At 33.4% G+C, this 20,603-nt stretch overlaps 1 protein-coding gene across 5 annotated transcripts in view; it reads right to left on the bottom strand.

Annotated features, from left to right (window-relative positions):
- DGKB (diacylglycerol kinase beta) overlaps positions 1 to 20,603 on the bottom strand; it is a 329,366-nt gene that overhangs the window by 125,638 nt on the left and 183,125 nt on the right. For all 5 annotated transcript variants that reach the window (XM_065753425.1, XM_065753427.1, XM_065753426.1 and 2 more), the window contains one exon: positions 7,867 to 7,931. In XM_065753425.1, coding sequence (XP_065609497.1) covers positions 7,867 to 7,931 — 65 coding nt within the window. The remainder of the gene's footprint in view (positions 1 to 7,866; positions 7,932 to 20,603) is intronic.

Genomic DNA, 20,603 nt, shown 5'->3' with positions numbered 1-20,603 from the left:
TTATGTACTTAAAATCACTTCAGTTATATAATTAGCAAAGATAAGAACTATAGGATATTTAATCAGGGGTGGACACATTAGTTGAAAAGATTACTTTTCAGGTCAGGTAATCTACTCTAAAATTATTTTTGAAAATTAGTACTAAGGTTTTGTTTAGGGTTAGAGGGATTGGCAAATTTATTTATTTATTTCCATTTACGTAAGTCTCTCCAACATGGCACAAAACAGTGCGCAATTTCAAAGTGTAGAACTGGAAGTTTGGTGCATTTAAATTTAAGATCTGGATCTGAAGCAAATTTAGGTCCTTATTTCTAGGGACAAGGCAACTAAAAAATACATGCGCTATATCACATCGGTCCATGCAGTACTAAAGGAGTATTTGGGGTCTTATTATCAATGGGTATTATAGTATATGTCTGGATAATGACAGTCTCTAAAAATAGGGGCTTAATTACTGGAATTAAAGGATTAAAAATAAAAGACCCATAAAGCACCCACAGTTCAGAGTAAAGGTTTTCACGTTGTGATTAAATTTTAATTTCTTTGTACCAAAGAATTATGTGTTTATATTTATTAAATAGGAAGTGTAAAATTTATTCCTTAACAATTCATTTCATTGCTTTTAATGGCTTGGATATTGTCAATAATATAATATGTAAGTGCACTGTGGCCACTTAGCAACCTTGACTGGATTTTGAAAGAAGGTTTTGATGGTTTGGCAATATATATTAGAACAGGCCACTGCTTAACTGCTTATGAAGCCCAGCATCTGTTATGAACATGAAATATAACCACATAAAACTTACATAAAGATGTGCCATTTACTTCAAATTTTTGAAGACCAATTGATCCAAAATGAAGTTGGAAATAAGCTGCAGATTTATATTGTTCATATTCACTAGTTCAAGTATCTCAATGAATTATTAAGCTTGTGCTCATGAAAATCAGAGAAAATAACTTTATTCATTTGTATAAAAATTCCTGACTACACTTTTTCAACAAGTAACAAAAAAGCAAGCTGTGGTAATGCCATTTTGTTGCAGACTTTCTATTCTACAGAATTCATCACACATGAATTTACTATAAAGTAGTCAGAAAGCTTTTCCTATTATTCCATTATTTAATTTTATTTATTTTTTAATGAAGTTGACTATACAGTGAAAGAGACTTGGGTTTAATTTGTATGTAGTGAAGTTTGCATTTAAAGCATTGTAATCAAATGCAGTAGTTTTTAATTAATTAAAGAATGCATAGAGCATTCAACAGGCACTTCAATCCATTAAAAAGGTTCAATGACCTGCTCTGAGTAATGAAACAACATCTTCAATAAAATCCTTTGCCAGCCTGACATCAGTTGAAGAAAATTAGATTTTATTGACCTTAGCCTATAGCAAACACATAGACCTGTTGTGAGTCAACAGTTTTTTACCTGCAGAAAGAATACTGGGCCAATTCCTTTATATCATTGTGCACCATGTAGAACAATCCTTTATTCTAGACAATGCAGTGATTTTTGCCCTTTAACATCTATTCACAATTTCTACTGCAACTCTGTATTTTAGCAATTGAATATCATTTAATGTCTTTACAACACTTAAGTTTCCTGAAAGGAAAAACATTCCCATTTCTTGTCAATGTTAATAGCATTCTTAATTATATTCATAATATTAATAGTACCTATTTCAGTTACTTTAGGAGTGCAGAATGGCAAGTGTTTCACAAAAGTCTCCTCCAGTGAACATTTCTGCTTCCTTACCATTCTAAGAGCACAAAACCTGAATCCATTTTATTCCAGCAGTAGTGAAACTGATAGCACAGCACCCTGACAATGAAAACATTGCTATACATTCAGTCTGATACATGGCACTAATTTCAAATCATTTTGAAATCACAGGGGATGCACAGTCCTCTGCTTAGGGTTTACTTTTTATATCATATTGCCTCTAGTCTTCATGAATCTGAACCTAAGGTTTCTCAACCACATCGACCTTCCCCACAGACATTACAGAATAGAGGTTAGCAGAGCAAAAGGTGTCTCAAGCATGAGTGCCTTAGCCCTTTAGCACTTTCTAGAGAACAGACAAAAATCATTTATCAGAGAGAGGTACAGATACTGGAGTTGCACACCTCTGTATTTTTGATTTTTTTTTGCATAGGCAATATACATAGGTAAGCTGAATCAGCATAATTCTTAAAGTATCTTTTGGGAATATATTGCAGACTGTTATATTTTGAATGAAAGAAGGATGTCTAAACAAAAGCAAACATTCTTAATATAATTTACTGTGTTGACTGAAGCTGCGATTTGGCAGAATCTAGAGCTGTTGTGAAAACCTGATAAATATATAATACTGTTGTATCTTTGCAGATAAAAACTGTACAGAGTTGGCATCTGCATAATCCTTACACTAAGGATTCAATAACTCTAGGTGAAGTCCTAGAGAATAGTATCAAAATTATTATTAGATTTATCTCAGCTCAGTGAACTCAAGCATGTATGATACACTGCAGGTAGTTTTACTGAAGATATACTACTATTTCATGCTTGAAGCTTGACAAAAGAACATGTTGATTTTTCTTTACTATTTTATTTTCTTTTTTCTTCCTGTCTATACATGTTATAAACAACAGCTAGGCTGAACAGGCTGTGTAACTACACACCACCTCTGGATCATGTAAAACTATTTCATACTTGGTTATACGTTTTTTTTGCTTTGAGTTGCCTCTTCCAATGCCAACTATTATAGCAATACTATTTGAGTTCAGAGGTGGTGTTCCCTGGAGTCTTATCCTTTTACGAAAAGAAACCTGTGGGATCGATGGGGCAGGTAACAGATGTCTGCAATCTGGTCTCTGTGTGGGGCCAGTGCCTTCTTTTTAAGGAATTCTCAGCAATGTTACAATGAGGAAGGGAGGAGAGGTTGAAGGAAATAGACTGAAATGTCTGCAATTCAAGTTAGGAACTGTGAGATAATTATTAGTTTATTCAGTCTAAATATATACTAGTGGTTCAACTCAAGATACTGCATCACTTAAGCTGAAAAATGGAAGCATAATGAAAATATTAAAATGATTTTGTTCTCTTTGAATTGAAACATTTTGACTTTTCAATGCAAAGCTAAAATAAACCAGCTTTAAAACAGAGGTTGAGTATATCTGAGAATATAGTATTTGATTAACTACATAGCAAATTGTTTTGCTTTGTATTGAGGTTATCTTGTGCAAAAAGTAAGCAGAATTGTTAAACAGTTGTTTCTATTTTTTATTCCAGTCTCCAAACTGGAGCTACTACCTGTTTTCATTAGTAAGTGTTCTAGTTTCTTTGCTGCCTAGCTGGCTTCAAAATATTTTAAGATACAGCTTTTCAACACAGTAATAGCACTTAAATGACGAGACTTTTTGTTTTCTTTTTGTTTTCTGAGGTCAGGGAAGATGCTTCATTTTGATAACTACACAGTAGTGTGAAGTACAGCAGTTGGGGCACATGGAAGAACAAGTGCTAAAGGTTAATTTGTTCCCTTTCCTCCATCTTTACTTTAAGTGTCCTTTCAGATTAAATAAAAGTGTAAGTAAACAAGCTGAATCTCAGAAGTACACAATAAAGAACATGATACAAATCGAGTTATTAGGAATAGTAACCTTTTCTGCATATGGATTTCTTCTTCATAAAATAGGAAAATTGACAGATGCTTGAAAATCTCAAAGATAATATACTTAAAACTGTAAATGCAATTTATAAATCCTACTTCAGTTTACAGAGAATAAGAAACACCTTGGATGCCAGGGAATCAAATTAGCATCATATTATATTATTTTAGAATAGTTAGTGTAAACTTGAATGATATTTTGCTAAATGTTTTCTTTGTTTCCATGTGTATATTCCAGTCACATAGCTCATACATCTGTTATTCCCTGCATTGAGTCTATGATGTTTACACAGATCTCCCTGCAGGGCATTTTGGCCTAACTGAATCCTTATTTCCACAGTATGTCCTACTTTAATGATACTGTTACTTGAAATGCTGTGTTTTGCAAGTTTTCTTCCCCCTGAGGTTAACACAGCCTTTCTATGCTGATAGTAGGGAATCTGACCCTATTCCTAACCAGGAGATACTGGGAAGCAAACCCTTCTATCTTACACATAGAGTTCTCTGCACCTAAGACCTGCAGAGTAGGTGCTGTGACAGCTAAGCTCCTGTTTTATTTTTGTATTTATTTATTTATTATGAACACATTTAAATCTTAATGCAATACTAGTACAGTTTCCTGATAATGTGTGTTTATGATCATAAGACATGATTATTTGAAAAGACTTATTAGGATTCTTCTTTATTTTTTTGACAGATGTGGCAAGGCTACTGTTTTCTCACATTCATATTTTTCTATTTAATCATCAAAAAAGAAAGATTTTTCTCCTTCAGATCCATTTTGATGAAAAAATAATGTATGTTTATTTAGATCCATTAGATGAAAAATAGATCCATTTTGATGAAAAAATTAATGTATGTTTATAACTCATTTAATGAGTCATTTCACTTTAATAACAATGAGAAACTAACAGAAGGTCCACAGGTGAACTTGTAAGTCATTCAAAGATTTAAGAAACAGAAGATAATATGGATTTAAAATTAGTAAATATTTACGTGTACTTAAACTGAGATTTTTCAAAGACATAAATGTCTATGCATCTCTTGTACAGAAATACACACCTTATTTTATTTCTTTCTATTTTTAATGAGTGAATACTAAATCTTTGTGTCTAAAACCTAGGAGCACAGCACAGTTTCAAAATATGCCAGAGTTCATAATAACAAGACACCTGCTCCCAATCATTCAACAATATCAGTGAGTAGCAATTAAAAAGTCCTTTCTAAGCCTTGTGATTTGTTTTCACTTTCATTCTGAGTAGATAAAGAAGTGTAGAAAGATTCTGCTTCCATACATATCAGGAGTTTCCATACTGGTATGCACTAATTACGCATCCAGCATGGCATCAGTGTGTCCAGGATTGGTCTTAGCAATTTAAGGATTATCATTATCACAATTTAAAGCAAATGATTCTCCAACCACAAATGTAATCAAATATACATAAAAGAAGCAAATACAATAGCTCTGCATTTCAACCAATCCCTGCGATCCCTGCAGATAGCATAAAACCAGTTTCTTTTCAGCAAGAAAACTTTTTATGTAGTGCTTTTCAAAGTAGAACTTTAGTGCAAGGATCTACTTTACAAAACTGCTAACAGCAGGAATACAGAGCTCTGGAAAATCAAATGGGAAGAAAATAACATAAAGCTACAAAGGAGTTAATAAATTCACATGTGACAAGACAGAATCCTGAAATGAATAAGTGCTGTTAACTATGTAGTAGGCTACGAATACAACTTGGGTTTGATGTGCTGGTCCTAAATCATTAGGAATGTACAGGAAAACCCACAATGATGAAAAAAGTGATAAAATGCATTTTGCCTAAAATATCTAAAACCTGGTTTTATTTTCACGCAGTGCAGGAAAATGCTGCTACATAGTTTTGCCATATGCAGGAACAAAGTACAAGGGCTGCTCTGAAAGTAGTGCCTCCTATTTTATTATGTTGGCCCACGACGTCAGAGGCAAATATTAGTGGTATGGCAGTAGAGGTTGAACCTTCCTGACAATAATCTAGTACACGCTGTTACTGTGTGACATATGGCAGCAGAAGAACAGTGTGACAAATTGGTGTCTGATGTGGAAGTGCATACAAAGCAAAAGTGTAGCACTGAATTCCTCCACGTGGAAAAAAAGGCACCCATTGACTGATTCTTGCTTGACTGTTTATGGAGACCAAACAGTGGATGTGATCATAGTGAGGCAGTAAGTGGTGCATCTCAGCAATGGGTTGCCACTGGTGGTGCAAATTTTTACAAATGCAGCAGGCAAGCTCTTGTTCATCACTGGTAAAAATGCACAGCTAATTGTGACACCAGTTTTGAAAAATGGTGTTTTGTAGTTGAGAATTTGCTCACTCAAATAGCGTTATTGTGCTCTTTGCAACTGTTTCCATGGAAACAAATAGGAGGCATTACTTTTGGAGCAACATACGTGTTTGTGAAATAACTAAGTTTGGAATATTCTATTCAACAGTAACATAAATCTGCATTTTTTTCTTATTTTACAAGAAGAACCTTTAAAAAATCAGTCTCTACTACAATACTTTGCTCAAATCTTTACATTATTTAGAAATGCCTGATCTTTCTACATAGTCTTTGAACAGCCTGAAAATCATCACTTTTTTCAAGTTCTTTCAGTACCACAGTATTGAAACACAGGGATTTGAACTATATACTTTTGTAGTTAATTTCCTTAAGGTAGTGTTAGAAACATCAGGTTCCTTAAAATATAGATGAATTTCAAGGTGAGTCTGCTAGCAGATGTTATTAATGGCACATGATTTATTGTAACATGAAATCTGATCTGAAACTCGTGTTATTAGCTGAGCTTTTTATAAATTATAATTGCCAGCTGCTGAAAATATGCAGAAAGACCACTGATAAACTAGCTTCATCTTCAGGGCCTAGAATATCTGCATTTGCTAGATGTCTAATATCTCCAGTCTTAGCAAATGGTTGAATGACTAATAGATTTGGATGTGCAGATCAGACTTAAGATCTTTTCATAGTGTAATTCTTACAAAATGAGAAGTGTAGGAGATAGGAAGAGGAGGTAATATAATTTAAATGTTTACTGTGGAACTGAAAGAGAAATATATACTTGAGTTCTTGTATATCATTGCATAGATACTAGTACATAATTGAATAAATGAGTATTTAAGGATAAAGTCCCCATCTTGGACTGTTAAGTGTAAAATTTATACTTGCAACATTATATGAAATCAGCAAATCAAACAATATTCAAACACATTCAAGCATCAGTCTATACAGCTGTAACTAGGCTGTACAAACAACTTATTTTATCATTCTAAGATCTATGAAGAGTGGCCTCTACATAAGATCTTCCAGTTGACCCTGATGGAAATTAAATAAAATCTGTAGGTATGATAAAACATTTGTTTTGACAATTATTCCTAGGTATTTCCATTATATCTCTAATAACTTCATATCTAAATTTCCTCTTCTCATGAACCTTTAAATCCTAATTAAAGTTTCTGAAATGTTGCTTTTACCCCTAACAAGTGATGGGCCAAATTACCTAAATAGAAAAAGACAAACATAAGCACTGCATTATGAATATTATCTACTCAAAAAAACAGATAGATATTGAAAGAAGGTGATTTTGCAGTACATGCAGTAATACATTTTTAATATCCAGAAAAACTCAGAGATAAATTCTAAATTCAAAAAGTAACACAAGGAACAGATGCGAAGTCTCATTCCTGACTTTTTTATATATCCAAAGCTGTTTAATGATAAAAGCATTTATGTGTAAAATGGCATTCACTTGCCCTTACTAAGAGTATATATGGAAGAGCCTCCTGTCAATGTACCAGTGTGCGTGTGGGAATGAAACATAAGGACCACCATCTGCAGCTGTCTAATAAGTGTTCTTCAGTGCCTAATGGCAAAGTGTCAATTCAGAGATCCTCAGATACCACAATGCATCATCTTGTCCATGCTAGTCTTACAAGTCAAACATTTTGCATGTGAGAACAGTTTATTTATAATCCTATTCATTTCAGTTGAAATACCAGATATAAAACAGTTACACTACAAGCAGTCTGCGAGCATATACTTAATACAAAATGCACTTATTTCCTCTCTTTTATGAGAATCGATATTTTAAACGCTGTGCAAGTTTTAACCCCTTACGAAACATATCTCAAAGACATAGAAATAATCTTTTCACATGTAAGCATTTTGAAATTCTTACCTACTGTTGAACTTCTCTGGATGTTTTTCTCTCATGATGTGGAATCTGTGGGCAATTGAAGCATCCTAACAGGAAAAAGAAAACGGTAAATCTATCATGAAAGAAAAATTACAAAAAAGAAGACCAAAACTGTAACCAAAGCATATTGTTTGTTTGTGAGATTTTCAACAAGAACAATACTCTGACCACTTATAAAGTTTACAGGAACACTGTTCCAAGAACAGGATCTATCTGAAAATAATTAATTCACTACACTTATTACATTCTCCACATTTACAAATCAGACATGATGACTATGTTTACTGAAAGGGTCTTCAACTTCTTTATAGCAAATATCATCCAGATTCACAGAAGGCTTAGAACAGTGCTCTTCACAGTTCTTTTTTGTTGTTTTTATTGCTGTTGTTGGAATGCTAAATTAAGCGTATGAAGCTCTAGTAAAGATGAGTGATAGTAGAGTTAAACGTATACAGCTTGACATTTGCATAAGATTGCTCAATAGCTTTCCAAAGGATTTTGTAGAAAATGGAAATAAATGATAAAATATCCTTTATTGAGTTGGAAATGATTGGTGGTGGGGGGGAGGGAATAGTTGGATTTTTAGTACAAAAATAATCTCTTAATTAAGTATATTAAATGTATTACTAAAGTGTTTCAACAATATGCTAATTGTATAATCAAATATGTATTAGAAATGAAATACCAAAATAAAATACATATGTGTATAACATTTTAAAGGTAATCAAACAATCATAGTGGTAGAAGTTGCTGATATGCTAGAATCATTTTTCTCAGCATTTATACATCTCCTTTGATAGTATGAAACAATGTTTTCTTCATTACAGATACAAAATATTTATTTCACTTAATGATTCTATGATTCTATGAAATGAGGCATGAGAATACAAAATCTACCAACTCTACAGTCTTGTAAGAGATTGTAACTGGATCGTTTCCACAAGTATGAGAATATATGCATGCAGAACAAGAACTGTAAATGAATTCTAGTTTCCAAAACCGTTACAAAAACCACAAATAATTTTTTCACTATTATCAACTATCATGGATGAGAAAAAACTTAAAAGATTTTAGAAATATAAACACTAAGAATCAGAGAGAAGTATCAAATTCGATACGAAGCCTGCAGACTTCATCTAGTATAATTTTAAATGATTTTCAAACAATCAGAATTAACTTTCAGTGGAAAAAAAGAAAATGAAATAATTTACTTACATTTCATCTTGTTCCTGATTAAAATATTGTTTGAAATAATTTTTATTTAAGCCATTCATCTTCAGTTTTGATCTCAAATAAGCAAACAAGTATTTAGTGTAGATGTATAATATCACTAATATAAAACATGGCTAGAAAAATATGACTAAAACACTTCCTTTATCAGCATTTTAAACAAGACAACCTCCAGGGAGCAGGTTAGGCCAACCTCCAGATTTGGTTTACTAACCCATGGGTACTTTGAAAAAAGAAATGCATGACATTTGATACAAAAATAAACTTAATCACTGCTATAAATTTTTGATATGACGAATAAAAGTTAATAAATAAGAAATAATGTTTTACAAACACTCTGTTTACGTAAGAATGGTAGAGAATTTTTCATCAGTATGACTTCTTATCACTGCTCAAATGAAATCACTTTAGTGGCATCACTAAATGTAAATTGAAATAATTCATAATCTAATTACGTATTTCTAAAGATGCATATAGTTTTCATCTTTAGGAACATCTGCTTATTTATTTTTCTATCATATTTGAGAATGGATACACCATTTAATGTCTTACTGTCCCACAAGGAAATGAGAGCAAAAAGCCCTGACTGAACTGATTTTCATAAAATGCCTGATTGTCCTGTCCTGTCATCCAACTGTCACCTGAAACTTTCAAGTGCAGTATTCTCAAAGTACACTAGTCACTACTTTATTTTTATGTACAATGCAATTTTATAAGGAAAATATCCACAAATATTCAGGTGATCCCACAGTTCTTGAAGATGGATAAGATAAAGCTTCCAGTAAAGCTCGAGACATCACTGCTCTAAACAAAGCCTACCGGGTGAAGTAAAATAATAACTGTGTTAACTTTAGAAAGGCTCAGCACTCATTCTTTATCCCACGTTAGATGTGCCAACATTAGAAAAGTACATTGGTTTGCCAGTTCTATATGAAAAAAATAAAAGAACTTTTCTTGTGGTTAACTGTTAATTTTCTGTGTTGAAGCAAAAGGAAAAGACTCAAGAGAAAATGAATAAAGGAGTAGTAGCATATTTGACAGAAACTAGGAAACACTAATCAAGGACTAACTGTCTAATGAATGAAATGAAAAGGCTAATGTGCTTACTCATGCATAACAAATACAAGGCACAAACAAGCTAGGGATCAATGCCCACTGCAGATGGCAAACAGGCAGTTGTTTCTATGCAAGGTTGATTTGATTGAAATTTTCCCCTGCCTGAATATTTTCTCACTCCAAAGTAGATCAACTAACTTAATGAGCTGAGAGGTTACAAATAAGTAACACAAAGCTAATTTTGATGAGGCCAAAATAAGCCAAGCACATCATAACAGTTCCTTACAAACCTGCTGAAAGGCTATGACTTTGTTAATAGATTGTAAAGCAGAGAAGTAACTACACATAGATGAGCTTAGAAGTGAAGGAACTGCTAATGCTCTCTTAGGTTTAAACTCCTGGACAGATCTTTTAAGTCCTCAAATCCCTCATATATAGGCCTTAAATTTCATAGACAAGGACTTTCGTGTTAACAATGTAATCCTTTCCTTTCAGGAGGAAAATAAATATGTATTGGACAATATTTTCTGGTTTTCTAATGTCTATCACCTTCCATTTGTTAAGATAGTAGCACAAAACCTAATATAAATGAAGTTATATTACTCTAACAGTAATAAGCAGGAACTCTGGAGTGGGTAGGAATGCAAGTGTTCTGTCCTCAGAACTGCAGAAATTACCAGATGCCATTTCTGAATCCCGAGGAACAACCATCGTTACAAGTTATGTATTTCTGAATGAGAAGACCAGGTTCTTCATTGATAGCTGTTTATACTACAGTTGAAATAGGATTAATTTTATCAGACTTCAGCCATTTCAGAAAGAGGCAACTAGTCTGTATGCCTCAGGACATGAAACTATTGTTGGATCAGTAAACAATTTCTTTGTGATATTCACCTAATTAACCTAATTAACTTCACTGAAAAGCAGAGTAATATCCACATGCATTATAAGCCAAATACTGTTTATGTCACATCACCATAATATAATGACCTTTCCTGGTAACTGGCATTGTGGATGGCCAGTCAAACTGATAATTGATTTTTGTATTTGATAGTAAAACTGGTTTAAAAATGAGAAGTCAGGAGTCAGTAAAGTAAACTCACAGGCTTTAGGATATTACCTAGTAAAGTAACAAGTGAACAGGCTTTTTTAACAAGGTTACTTGCACATCAGATAGTGGTGTATAACTAATATAAACTATGAGCGTTGTTTATTAACTTTTACTAAGGAATTTATGCTAGTCTGAAATACTGTTTTTGCAGAAGCATTGCAACAGAATCTATTTTCTGATTTTAAACAGTAACACACCATACATGCACACAAACATAACTAAATTTCTCAAGAGCTTTATTATTAATAATAAACTGTCAGTCCCATTGTGAGGTCAAAGGAGAAAGTAAGTTTTATATACTCACTGTGAAAGTACCATCTTTCACTACATCCATGCCTCAGTCACTAAGCTCATTTTATACCTAAAGCGTTGAAATATTTTGCAATGAACATCCATGACAGAGAGATTTTCCAGGAAGGCTTTCACATAAAAATCAATGGTGGTGCATAAAGTAATGCTGTATACACAGCATTTATAAAGAGAACAAAGTAATTAATCAGAAAATCTTGTATTCCTAAGACTACGAATATTTGACTTGCATACAATCATTCTATAGTATTTCATTTCTTTTTTAGGATATACAAGATTGTCATGGTCATTTACGTGCCTTATGCCATAAATGACAATAGCAGAGATGATGACAATTCCTCAGAACTTTCAATCTTTCAATTTATAGTACCACCAACCTAATTTGGAAAAAACAAAACAAAGGAAAACAAACAACAACAACAAAACATAACACCTCATTCTCTTTGTATGCCTCTTTTACTTTAGGTAACTTCCATTGACTATCACAGCAAGGTGATAATAGAGGTGAAAAATCAGAACTGATGAGAAAGATGATGCAGCTTATCCACGTTTAAATTCTACTTCCTTTTTTTTTTTTTTTCCTGGTAAAAAAATGTAAACATTTTCTTAAAGAAAACATTTTTCTTTTTCCTATATATTCAGCCTGAACATATGTGTGCTTAACATACAAACATATATGCATATACACGCCTCTAAAATGAATCTGTTCAGTAGCTGGACTATTCGTCTTATATCTCACTCAGGTTTGTTTTAAATCCTGACAGTGAAGATAAGATAGAGAACAGACAGAGCATATCTGAATCTACTCCTAGGAAATGGAAAAAATATTTTAATTGAACTAGGACATTTCTCAAAGTGACCTGCCAAGAAGAAAAGAAGCTTAAGTTGCTACACCTCTTTAATACCTCATGATTGACTTACGCACATATATATTCATCTTTTTAATGGGTATTAGCATTACCGGAAAGCAATCTGAAGCAGTCTTTTCAGAGGAGTAACCTTATACATTGTGAATAACCTTATAGAAAGATTAATACATTTAATATATGTCTATCTATAAGCTTGCTGTGATTAAAATTTCCATTAAATAATAATTTTTATGCTGCTGAACAAACAAATGACCACTGCGCTCCTTCTTTGACTATAAATGTTCTGGTTTGTTGTTTTTTTCCTAAGATTCCTCTTTAATTAAGGCTTAATGGATCCACAAGGCTAGGAAGCTTAAAAGGTAATTCAGTAACCTGTAATCTTTGGATCAGAATGCAAATCTAACCTGAACAACCAGTTAGCTCATATCAATTATTAATGTGAAATAGTACAGAAGTACAGAAAGTTTCACTGAAAAGAGATTATAAAATGTTACAGTAGCTACAGAATAAAAATGATTTTCTTGATAAATACCCTTTTGATTGCCTAGCCCATTTTCTGCACATACATGCAAAAATAGATAGATGATACATAGATAGATAGACAGACAGACAGATGATAGATAGATAGATAGATAGATAGATAGATAGATAGATAGATAGATAGATAGATAGATAGATAAATAGATACATTTTTTGTTTTTAATATTTCACACCTCATAATAATCAACCGTCTTAGATGAGCAAATAGTACCAGGATAATATTGAAATATTAAAATGATCCAAGTCTAGAGAAAGGTACCCCAGATGCTTCAGGTCATGCCTTATTTGAATCAAAATGTCATTTTTTCATGTTTGACTGCCAGACATTTTTAATAAAATAACACACATTAACCTAAGACACAAAGTAAAAGGTATAAAGAAAAAAAATCCATATAATTTTTGATTAAATATCTTAGTTTTGGGTGATATTCTGAGCCTATATATCTGAGGAAGGTGATAGTTTGAAAAGATGATAATAAAGAAGAGCTTTCAAGCTCCTTTTGATCCAACTAACTAAAAGCTAAACTAAAATCTGAGGAAAAAAATCTGAGAAATTCATGTTCCTGGTTTTCCAAGAAAAATCCAGTGACTGTCAAGATAATGCTATGCATTTTGTCAGTGATATTCTTGACAGTCAGCCCTCTGACGGTCATATTTAAATACATTTCAGTTGTACATGTAGTACGTTAGTAATCTAAGTCAAGTGACAGCTTACATTTAAAATACTCATTTAAATAGGTAATATCTCTAAAATTAAGATGAAACATGAGTAAGCAAAGTACTTATAAACGATGGGTGAACGACTAGAGGATGGTGTATGTAGACACTGTAATGAAATATCTGGAGCAAGCCTTCAGATGTAAGCACATTCCCTCTACCTTTTCCTTTGAAGTCAGATCTCGCTTATGATGTAAAATATGCATCATTTGGTACTAGAAATGCTTTGTAAAAACAGAAATCCATTTTACTGAAAAAGATGTGTTTGTGGAAAAAAAAACAAAACAAACAAAGCCAACAAACCAGTTCTGTTAATGTACATATCTGTAGCATACAAACAGTGACCATGTACACAGATTGTCTCATGAGAATTTACTATAGCAAATTGCCATTTAACTCAAGGTGACTAGGTGTCGCAACCACGCAGGGCGATTTCAGGGCCATGTTTTGCGTGACACGTTTTAGTACTATTATATTAAGAACTTTCTTTGAGGAGCTCTTTTGCTTTTTAGAAATTGACACTAAATTCTAAACATCTCTTTTTTAAGTCACCACCAAGTTCTAGGACAATCCAAGAAGACAGAGAGATAAGACATACAAAGACTAGATGACTACAAAATAAATAGTTCCCCAAAATTTGATGATGCATGCAACATTTAACAGGAGCTCTGCTGATGTTGTGCTACACAGCACATCTACCTTTCTTTATATCTGGTGATACTACATTTGCTGTAACTAAATAAGGGTACTTCTAGATCCATGCTGAGTGTTTATGTGGGTAAGAGAGAAGAAAAGTGTCCATATGGCAATTATCCAACAGAGCCATATAGAGAGTATATGAAATATTTTGTGTATTAAAAAGATCTCTGTGGTAAACTTTTAGTACCATTTCTGATAACTGCTGATGGAGAACTAAATTGAAATTGTCCCAGATTATTTTGCACAATGAGTTAGAGCATAAAACAATCAAGGTCACAGCTCAGACTGAAAGTCAATATAATTATTACAGTGCAGTGAAAATGCTTGTTACTGTAGCTCTTCTTAAGAATTATAAATGGTTTAGAGATATATATAAGAAGTACAGAAACAGAGTTCACACTTAGAGTTGTCTACCTTGAAACAAATGCCTAGATTTTAATTTCCAGCATTTTAGGAATTCTGAGGAAAGTAGTTCTCCAAAAAAAAAAAAAACAATTAACAAGGATTTTTTTTAAATACTAATTATTATCATCACACTAAAAAAATTAAGACAGAAAAAAACTTACTTGGGATGAAGAACAGTTGCTTGTAAGCTTCATGAAAATTGAAACTCAGTTTATTTATGCTTTTTAATTGCTGTCTTAAATTGTATACATCTTTTTGGGAATTTTCATCTTGAGCTTCAATTAAGTTGGCACTGGAGTACTGTTCTCAGAGGTTAAATTTAAGCCTTTAAATTAAGTGCCCAAACTGGAAGAGCACACTGTATCTTCCCAGTATGATCAATGGGAAGAAAAAAGCTCTTTAGAAAAGTTCTTCCAGAAGGTCTGTAGACAAGTTTCCAATCTGACTAACCATTTAGAAATCTTTTGATATCACCCATACAGGAAGCTTATCACATCTAGCTTCTTTACTTTATGAAGCTTTGAATAGTTTAAGCAGTCTTCTGAAATCTTCACTGGAGTCCATGACAAATCTTGTATCTCTGTCCACTTTATATGCTCATTTTCTGGACAGAGATCAAATTATAAATGTTCACCTGACTTCCTGGCAACATCCCATAACTTATTAGTCAAAACCATGGCAACAGAGCCTTATTATTTTAATACATATTTATATTATTCATTTGTTTCCATAGCAGATATTTAATTTTATAAGAAATATGCAAACTACTATAACATCTCTCATTGATTTACACTCTGAAAGAATATTTTTCTTTTAATTGAAAATGGTCACTGTTTTCCTCATTCATTATGTTTTCAATTTAAATTTAAATTTTTGCATAAGAATATTATCTTCCCTATCAAATAAATATTAGTTTATACAAAAAGTAAACAACATACTCATAAATTAGGGCTAGATATTAGATTATTTAGCTACAGATAGTCTTGCTTTTGATTTACAACAAACATTTAGGGCCCTGTCTATTACATCTTTTATATAGCTTCTTTTTTTCTAACAGAAAATCATAGAATGGATGGAGTTGGAATGTAGGGGCCCTTAAAGACCATCTGATTTCTGCTACTTTGCCACCCACTATATCAAGCTGGCTAAGGCCCCATCCAACCAAGCCTTGGATACCTCCAGGGTTGGAGCATCTACAGCTTCTTTAACAGCCTACTCCATTGTCTCACTATGCTCTGAGAAAAGAATTTCTAACACCTAATCTAAACTTCCTCTCATAAGCTCCCTTCAACTACTGGAAGTCTGCAATAAAGTCTCACCAGAGCCAGCTCTTTTCCAAATTGAACAAGCTCAGATCTCTCAACCTTTCGTCATAAAAGAGGTGCTCCAGCCCTCTAATCATCTTCATGGCCCTTCTCTGAACCCTCTCTGAGAGCTCCAAATACGTCTTGAACTTGGGGCCCAAGGGTGCAGTTTATGTGGCCCCACTTCTACAACTTGAACAGATTCCTTCTTTCTATTGTGACAACTGCACCCCCCGGCTTGGTGTCATAAGCAAACCTGCTGATTAAACTTCCTATTGTCTCGGTCATCAATAAACATGTTGAAGAGCACTGGTCCCAGGACAGATCCCCAAAGGACACCATTTGTCACCAGCCTACACCTGGGCATAAAGCTGTTGACCACAACTCTCTAGTTGCAACCACTCAACCAATTCTTTATTCACCAAATAGTCCAGCCTTCAAATCTATCTCTCTCCAAATGAGAGATAAGGATGTGGTATGAGACCACGTCAAAACCTTGCACTAGTCCATCACAGAAGGTCACCATATTGGTCAAGCACAATCTTCCCTCAGTGAAGCCAAAGTAGGCTGTCTTGGGTCACCTGCTCATCTCACATGTGCCTTAACATCTCATCTAGAGGAGATCTGCTCTATGATCTTCCCAAGTACAGACATGAAGATCACCAGGCTGTAGTTCCCCAGGTCTCCCTTTCTCCCTTTCTTCACAATGGAAATGATATTTCCCTTTTTCTAATCACAGTTGTTCAGGACCCTGGGAAAAATATGAAACTTCCTAGTCTTTAGCTCAATATTTGCACCTCTCTACTACACCCATATTATTTGAATCTTTTTACTTTATTTTCTTGCTATTGTCTTCTCCTGTGCTGTCTCCAACTAAATAGATCTACAACTATCATGCACAGTTGTTGTTTTTTCCTTTCCTCATTACTAAGAATTTCATATTAAATTGTTCATCTATGTCAACCTTCTTACCTGGAAAGATTTGGGGATTGCCTTATTCACCTTTTCTTATTGCATTACATTGTTTATTTTTACAGTCTTCATTTTGTTGTTGATTGTTTTCAGGAGAGTTGGACTAGAGAAACTCCAGAGGTCCACTCAAACCCCAACAATTCTGTGATTCTATGATTTAAGTGCATCAGATGTATGCATAGCCTTTAAGGACTTCAGGCTATGAAGAAATAGAGAAAGAATCGAAAGGAAGTATTTATACATGGTTTCACTCTCCCTAGTGCTTACAGCTAATGGAAAAAAAAAAGCTAGATTGCCTTGTAGCAGAATGAGGTCATCAATGAGTTAGATCCGTGTGAGGTAAATCTAAACTTGTGAATTCCAAGATTACTCCCACCAGAATGGTTTCTATGAGTATCTACAAGTGCACTGCACAAGTAAAATGAAAGTAAACTACTCATCTAGATATTAAGTCCTAAAAGATTAGATACTGCTTTCATTGTTACTGAAATTTATAACTTTAAAGGTGAACATATGCTCATCTTCATACATAGCACAAGTGGACAGACATATCTGGAGTGCAAAACCAAATCACATACTGCACAGAAATGATCAACAGTTCAATGAAAAATATATATTAATATTCCCTGAAATATGCCTGTGATCCCAGAACATAATTAGCTCATACACACAGTGTTGATATCAATAGATTTCAAGTACAATAACATCTAAATTCTGCGGCAATGTCTACCTGAATTACAAATTAGATTAAGAAATGGAACTAGAAGTCATTTTACTGACTGTTTAGCAACTGAAAAATACATTTGGTATGAATACAAGATCCTGTATTCCAACAAACCATGAGCTTATAAACTAAATGCTTTCTTGAACCTTAGTATTTTGATATACAACACAGTGTTAATACTTGCCAAAATGTGAACAACTGTTTATGGTAGGTATAGTCAAATTTTGCAAAACTGATTCACATATGTTTTACTCCTGAAACAGATCAAGCTTTCTCTAAGTCTGCTTTGAATAATTAAGACATGTGTAATAGGATTTTTATACAGCAATGTAAAAAAAAAATGCACAGAGAGGTTACACAGTACCCATCTTTGTCATCTCTAGACATTAAAGGGCTTTGAAGTTAAACATCTATTTAATCAAGAGCAACTCTATTATGTTGTGTAAAGGGAAAATATTATTGCTGAAATGCTGATGATACTTACAGGCAATAACAACAAAAAAGTGCCCTTTACTTCAATTAACTCACTAAAATTTACAAATTATATACTTACGTTAGCAAAACTACTGTGTAGTTAAAATCACCTTCAGACAAAAGAAAAAAAAACACCTAGTAACTTTATTAACTACCTACAATATAGACTGAAGTCTACATTGTACTACTGCCTTGTGCAATTTTACTTCACTTTTAAACAATCTCATACCAAAAGAAAACATTTTTGATATTGTTAAAAACCCAGATACTTCACTACAGCACTCTAATTTCATACAAGCAGAATTTTCAACCCAAGAAATTACTGCTTCAGAATTTCTGTGCTGGTCCTGCATGCGGTGCTAAAGAAATGCCCCTACTGTCTTTTACATATTGTAGAACCAAGACCGGAAGACTGCTGAAAAAATTTTAGAGAAGTGCATGATGAGTGGAGCTGAGAAATACTTCAAGTTTTCTAGTCAGAAAATATCCCCCTCAGAGCATGTACTTGCTTAATGCTTTTTGGTTAACCACCTGGATAGGCTCGTTGTGTCATGGTTGTTTAGGAACTTATGGCTTTCATGGTAGCTTTTTTCACAGTAGCTGTTGGGATATGTTATTCCAGAATCGTGTTCTCAACCTCCAATTATTTGGATTCTACATCTGGTTGAAAACAGCCTGCACACTTCCCATATATTGAGAATGTAAAACATAGATGAGGTTGTCCAACAGGCTAAGTTGTTTATCCTAAATTTTGAGTTACAAATTCCACAAAATAATTACCTAGTTCACAGTTACACCCCGGGCAATTGTACTATCAAACTAGCAGGGCAGCAAGCTATAAAGATAGGCACAAGCAGAGTAAGGCAAGAAACTCTTGCTTCTTTCTCCTCTGAAGCTAGTATCCAGTCAGGTGACACAGAATATGCAGCCATCTGTGAACTAGGTAAATATATTCAGAAATAGCAAATTACACTTTTTTACTTATTTTATTTATATCACAGTTTTAACACTACTAGAAAACGCTGTCATGTTGAGAATCTGCAGACATGCTCATTTCAGGTCCTACAGATCAGTTCAGGGGACTACCATGGTCAAAGTCAGGTCCATCATACTGCATAGAAAAGAATCTGATCAAGATAGTTCCTATGAATTCCAGGACAGATAGTTATTTTCTGCACATCTGTTACAGATGGTAAACTACCTTCCTTTTCACATAATAGAATCATAGAATATCCCAAGGACTCACAGCATCATTGGCCTTTATTTCTGAGCTCACCAGATCTTTTGGGACACAAAAACTCTTGTAGTGGGACTAGGGCATAGCAATATTTCAATCTGCTTTATGAGCCAGAAGATCTAGATAAATTCTTGCTCTACATGAAAACATAGTCTAACCACAATTCAACTTTGGATAAAAGCTATTACTAGATTTTTATAAAATTTTAAATCAAAGAGTTCCTGTTTTTAAAGTGTCCTTCGCTCAGATAATCAATTGATGTAATTGATACAAGATGACAAGCTAGAATTTCCAAATTTGCTGCTCTGTAAGTAGACACTTGTCATGACAATGTTTGCAAGTAATCCTTGCAATTTTAGCAAAGACAAACATAGTCTTTATCAATTTTCATACAAACATAAATATCACATCCATATGACATCAGAAATTATGTAGGAGTAAGAACATTTTAATTGTAGCTATTTCTCATAACTCTAACACTAGTAAGGATAATATAAATTAGTTAAACTGCGGCTTTAATCATGTTTTATTTTTGATACTGAACAAACAAAAACAAGAAAAACTGAAGATCGGTGTAATCCAAATCTTTCCATACATTTGGAAAAGTCTGCAACAAATTTTTTGTTTTGTTTTGTTTGTTTCAATGAAGTACATTCCATTCAAAGTCATCTTTCATCCAGATGCATATGATAGACATTGAGACACTTGGAAGGACAGCCTGAAAAATAAAATCTTTTGAATTAAATGAAATTCGTAGTTCTAGCTGCCATGGGGTGAATGCCAATGGATGAATCCATGTCAACATTTCTCTAAGAGGCATTTCATAACAACTTGAAGTTATATAGTGTCTGTGAACAACAACAAAAACAATGAAACAAACGAAAAACAAACAAACACCTATTTCTGGAGTAATTTTTTGCCCTTAAATTTCTTTCAATAAAAATACATTGTGGAAAATTACTAAAGTATAATCTGCAGCAATTCCACTGTTATTGCACAAATTGTAAATTATGCTTTCTGAATTATGGATGAAATTTTTAGAAGGCTTCCATTTTTATAGTCTTTTGAAAGG

The sequence above is a fragment of the Cyrtonyx montezumae genome, unplaced genomic scaffold (assembly GCF_038088225.1).
Source record: "Cyrtonyx montezumae isolate F1298 unplaced genomic scaffold, pur_monq_1.0 scaffold_8, whole genome shotgun sequence".
Classification (NCBI taxonomy): Eukaryota; Metazoa; Chordata; class Aves; order Galliformes; family Odontophoridae; genus Cyrtonyx; species Cyrtonyx montezumae.
Note: the sequence above shows the minus strand (reverse complement) of the source record. Positions and strands in the feature narration are given on the sequence as shown.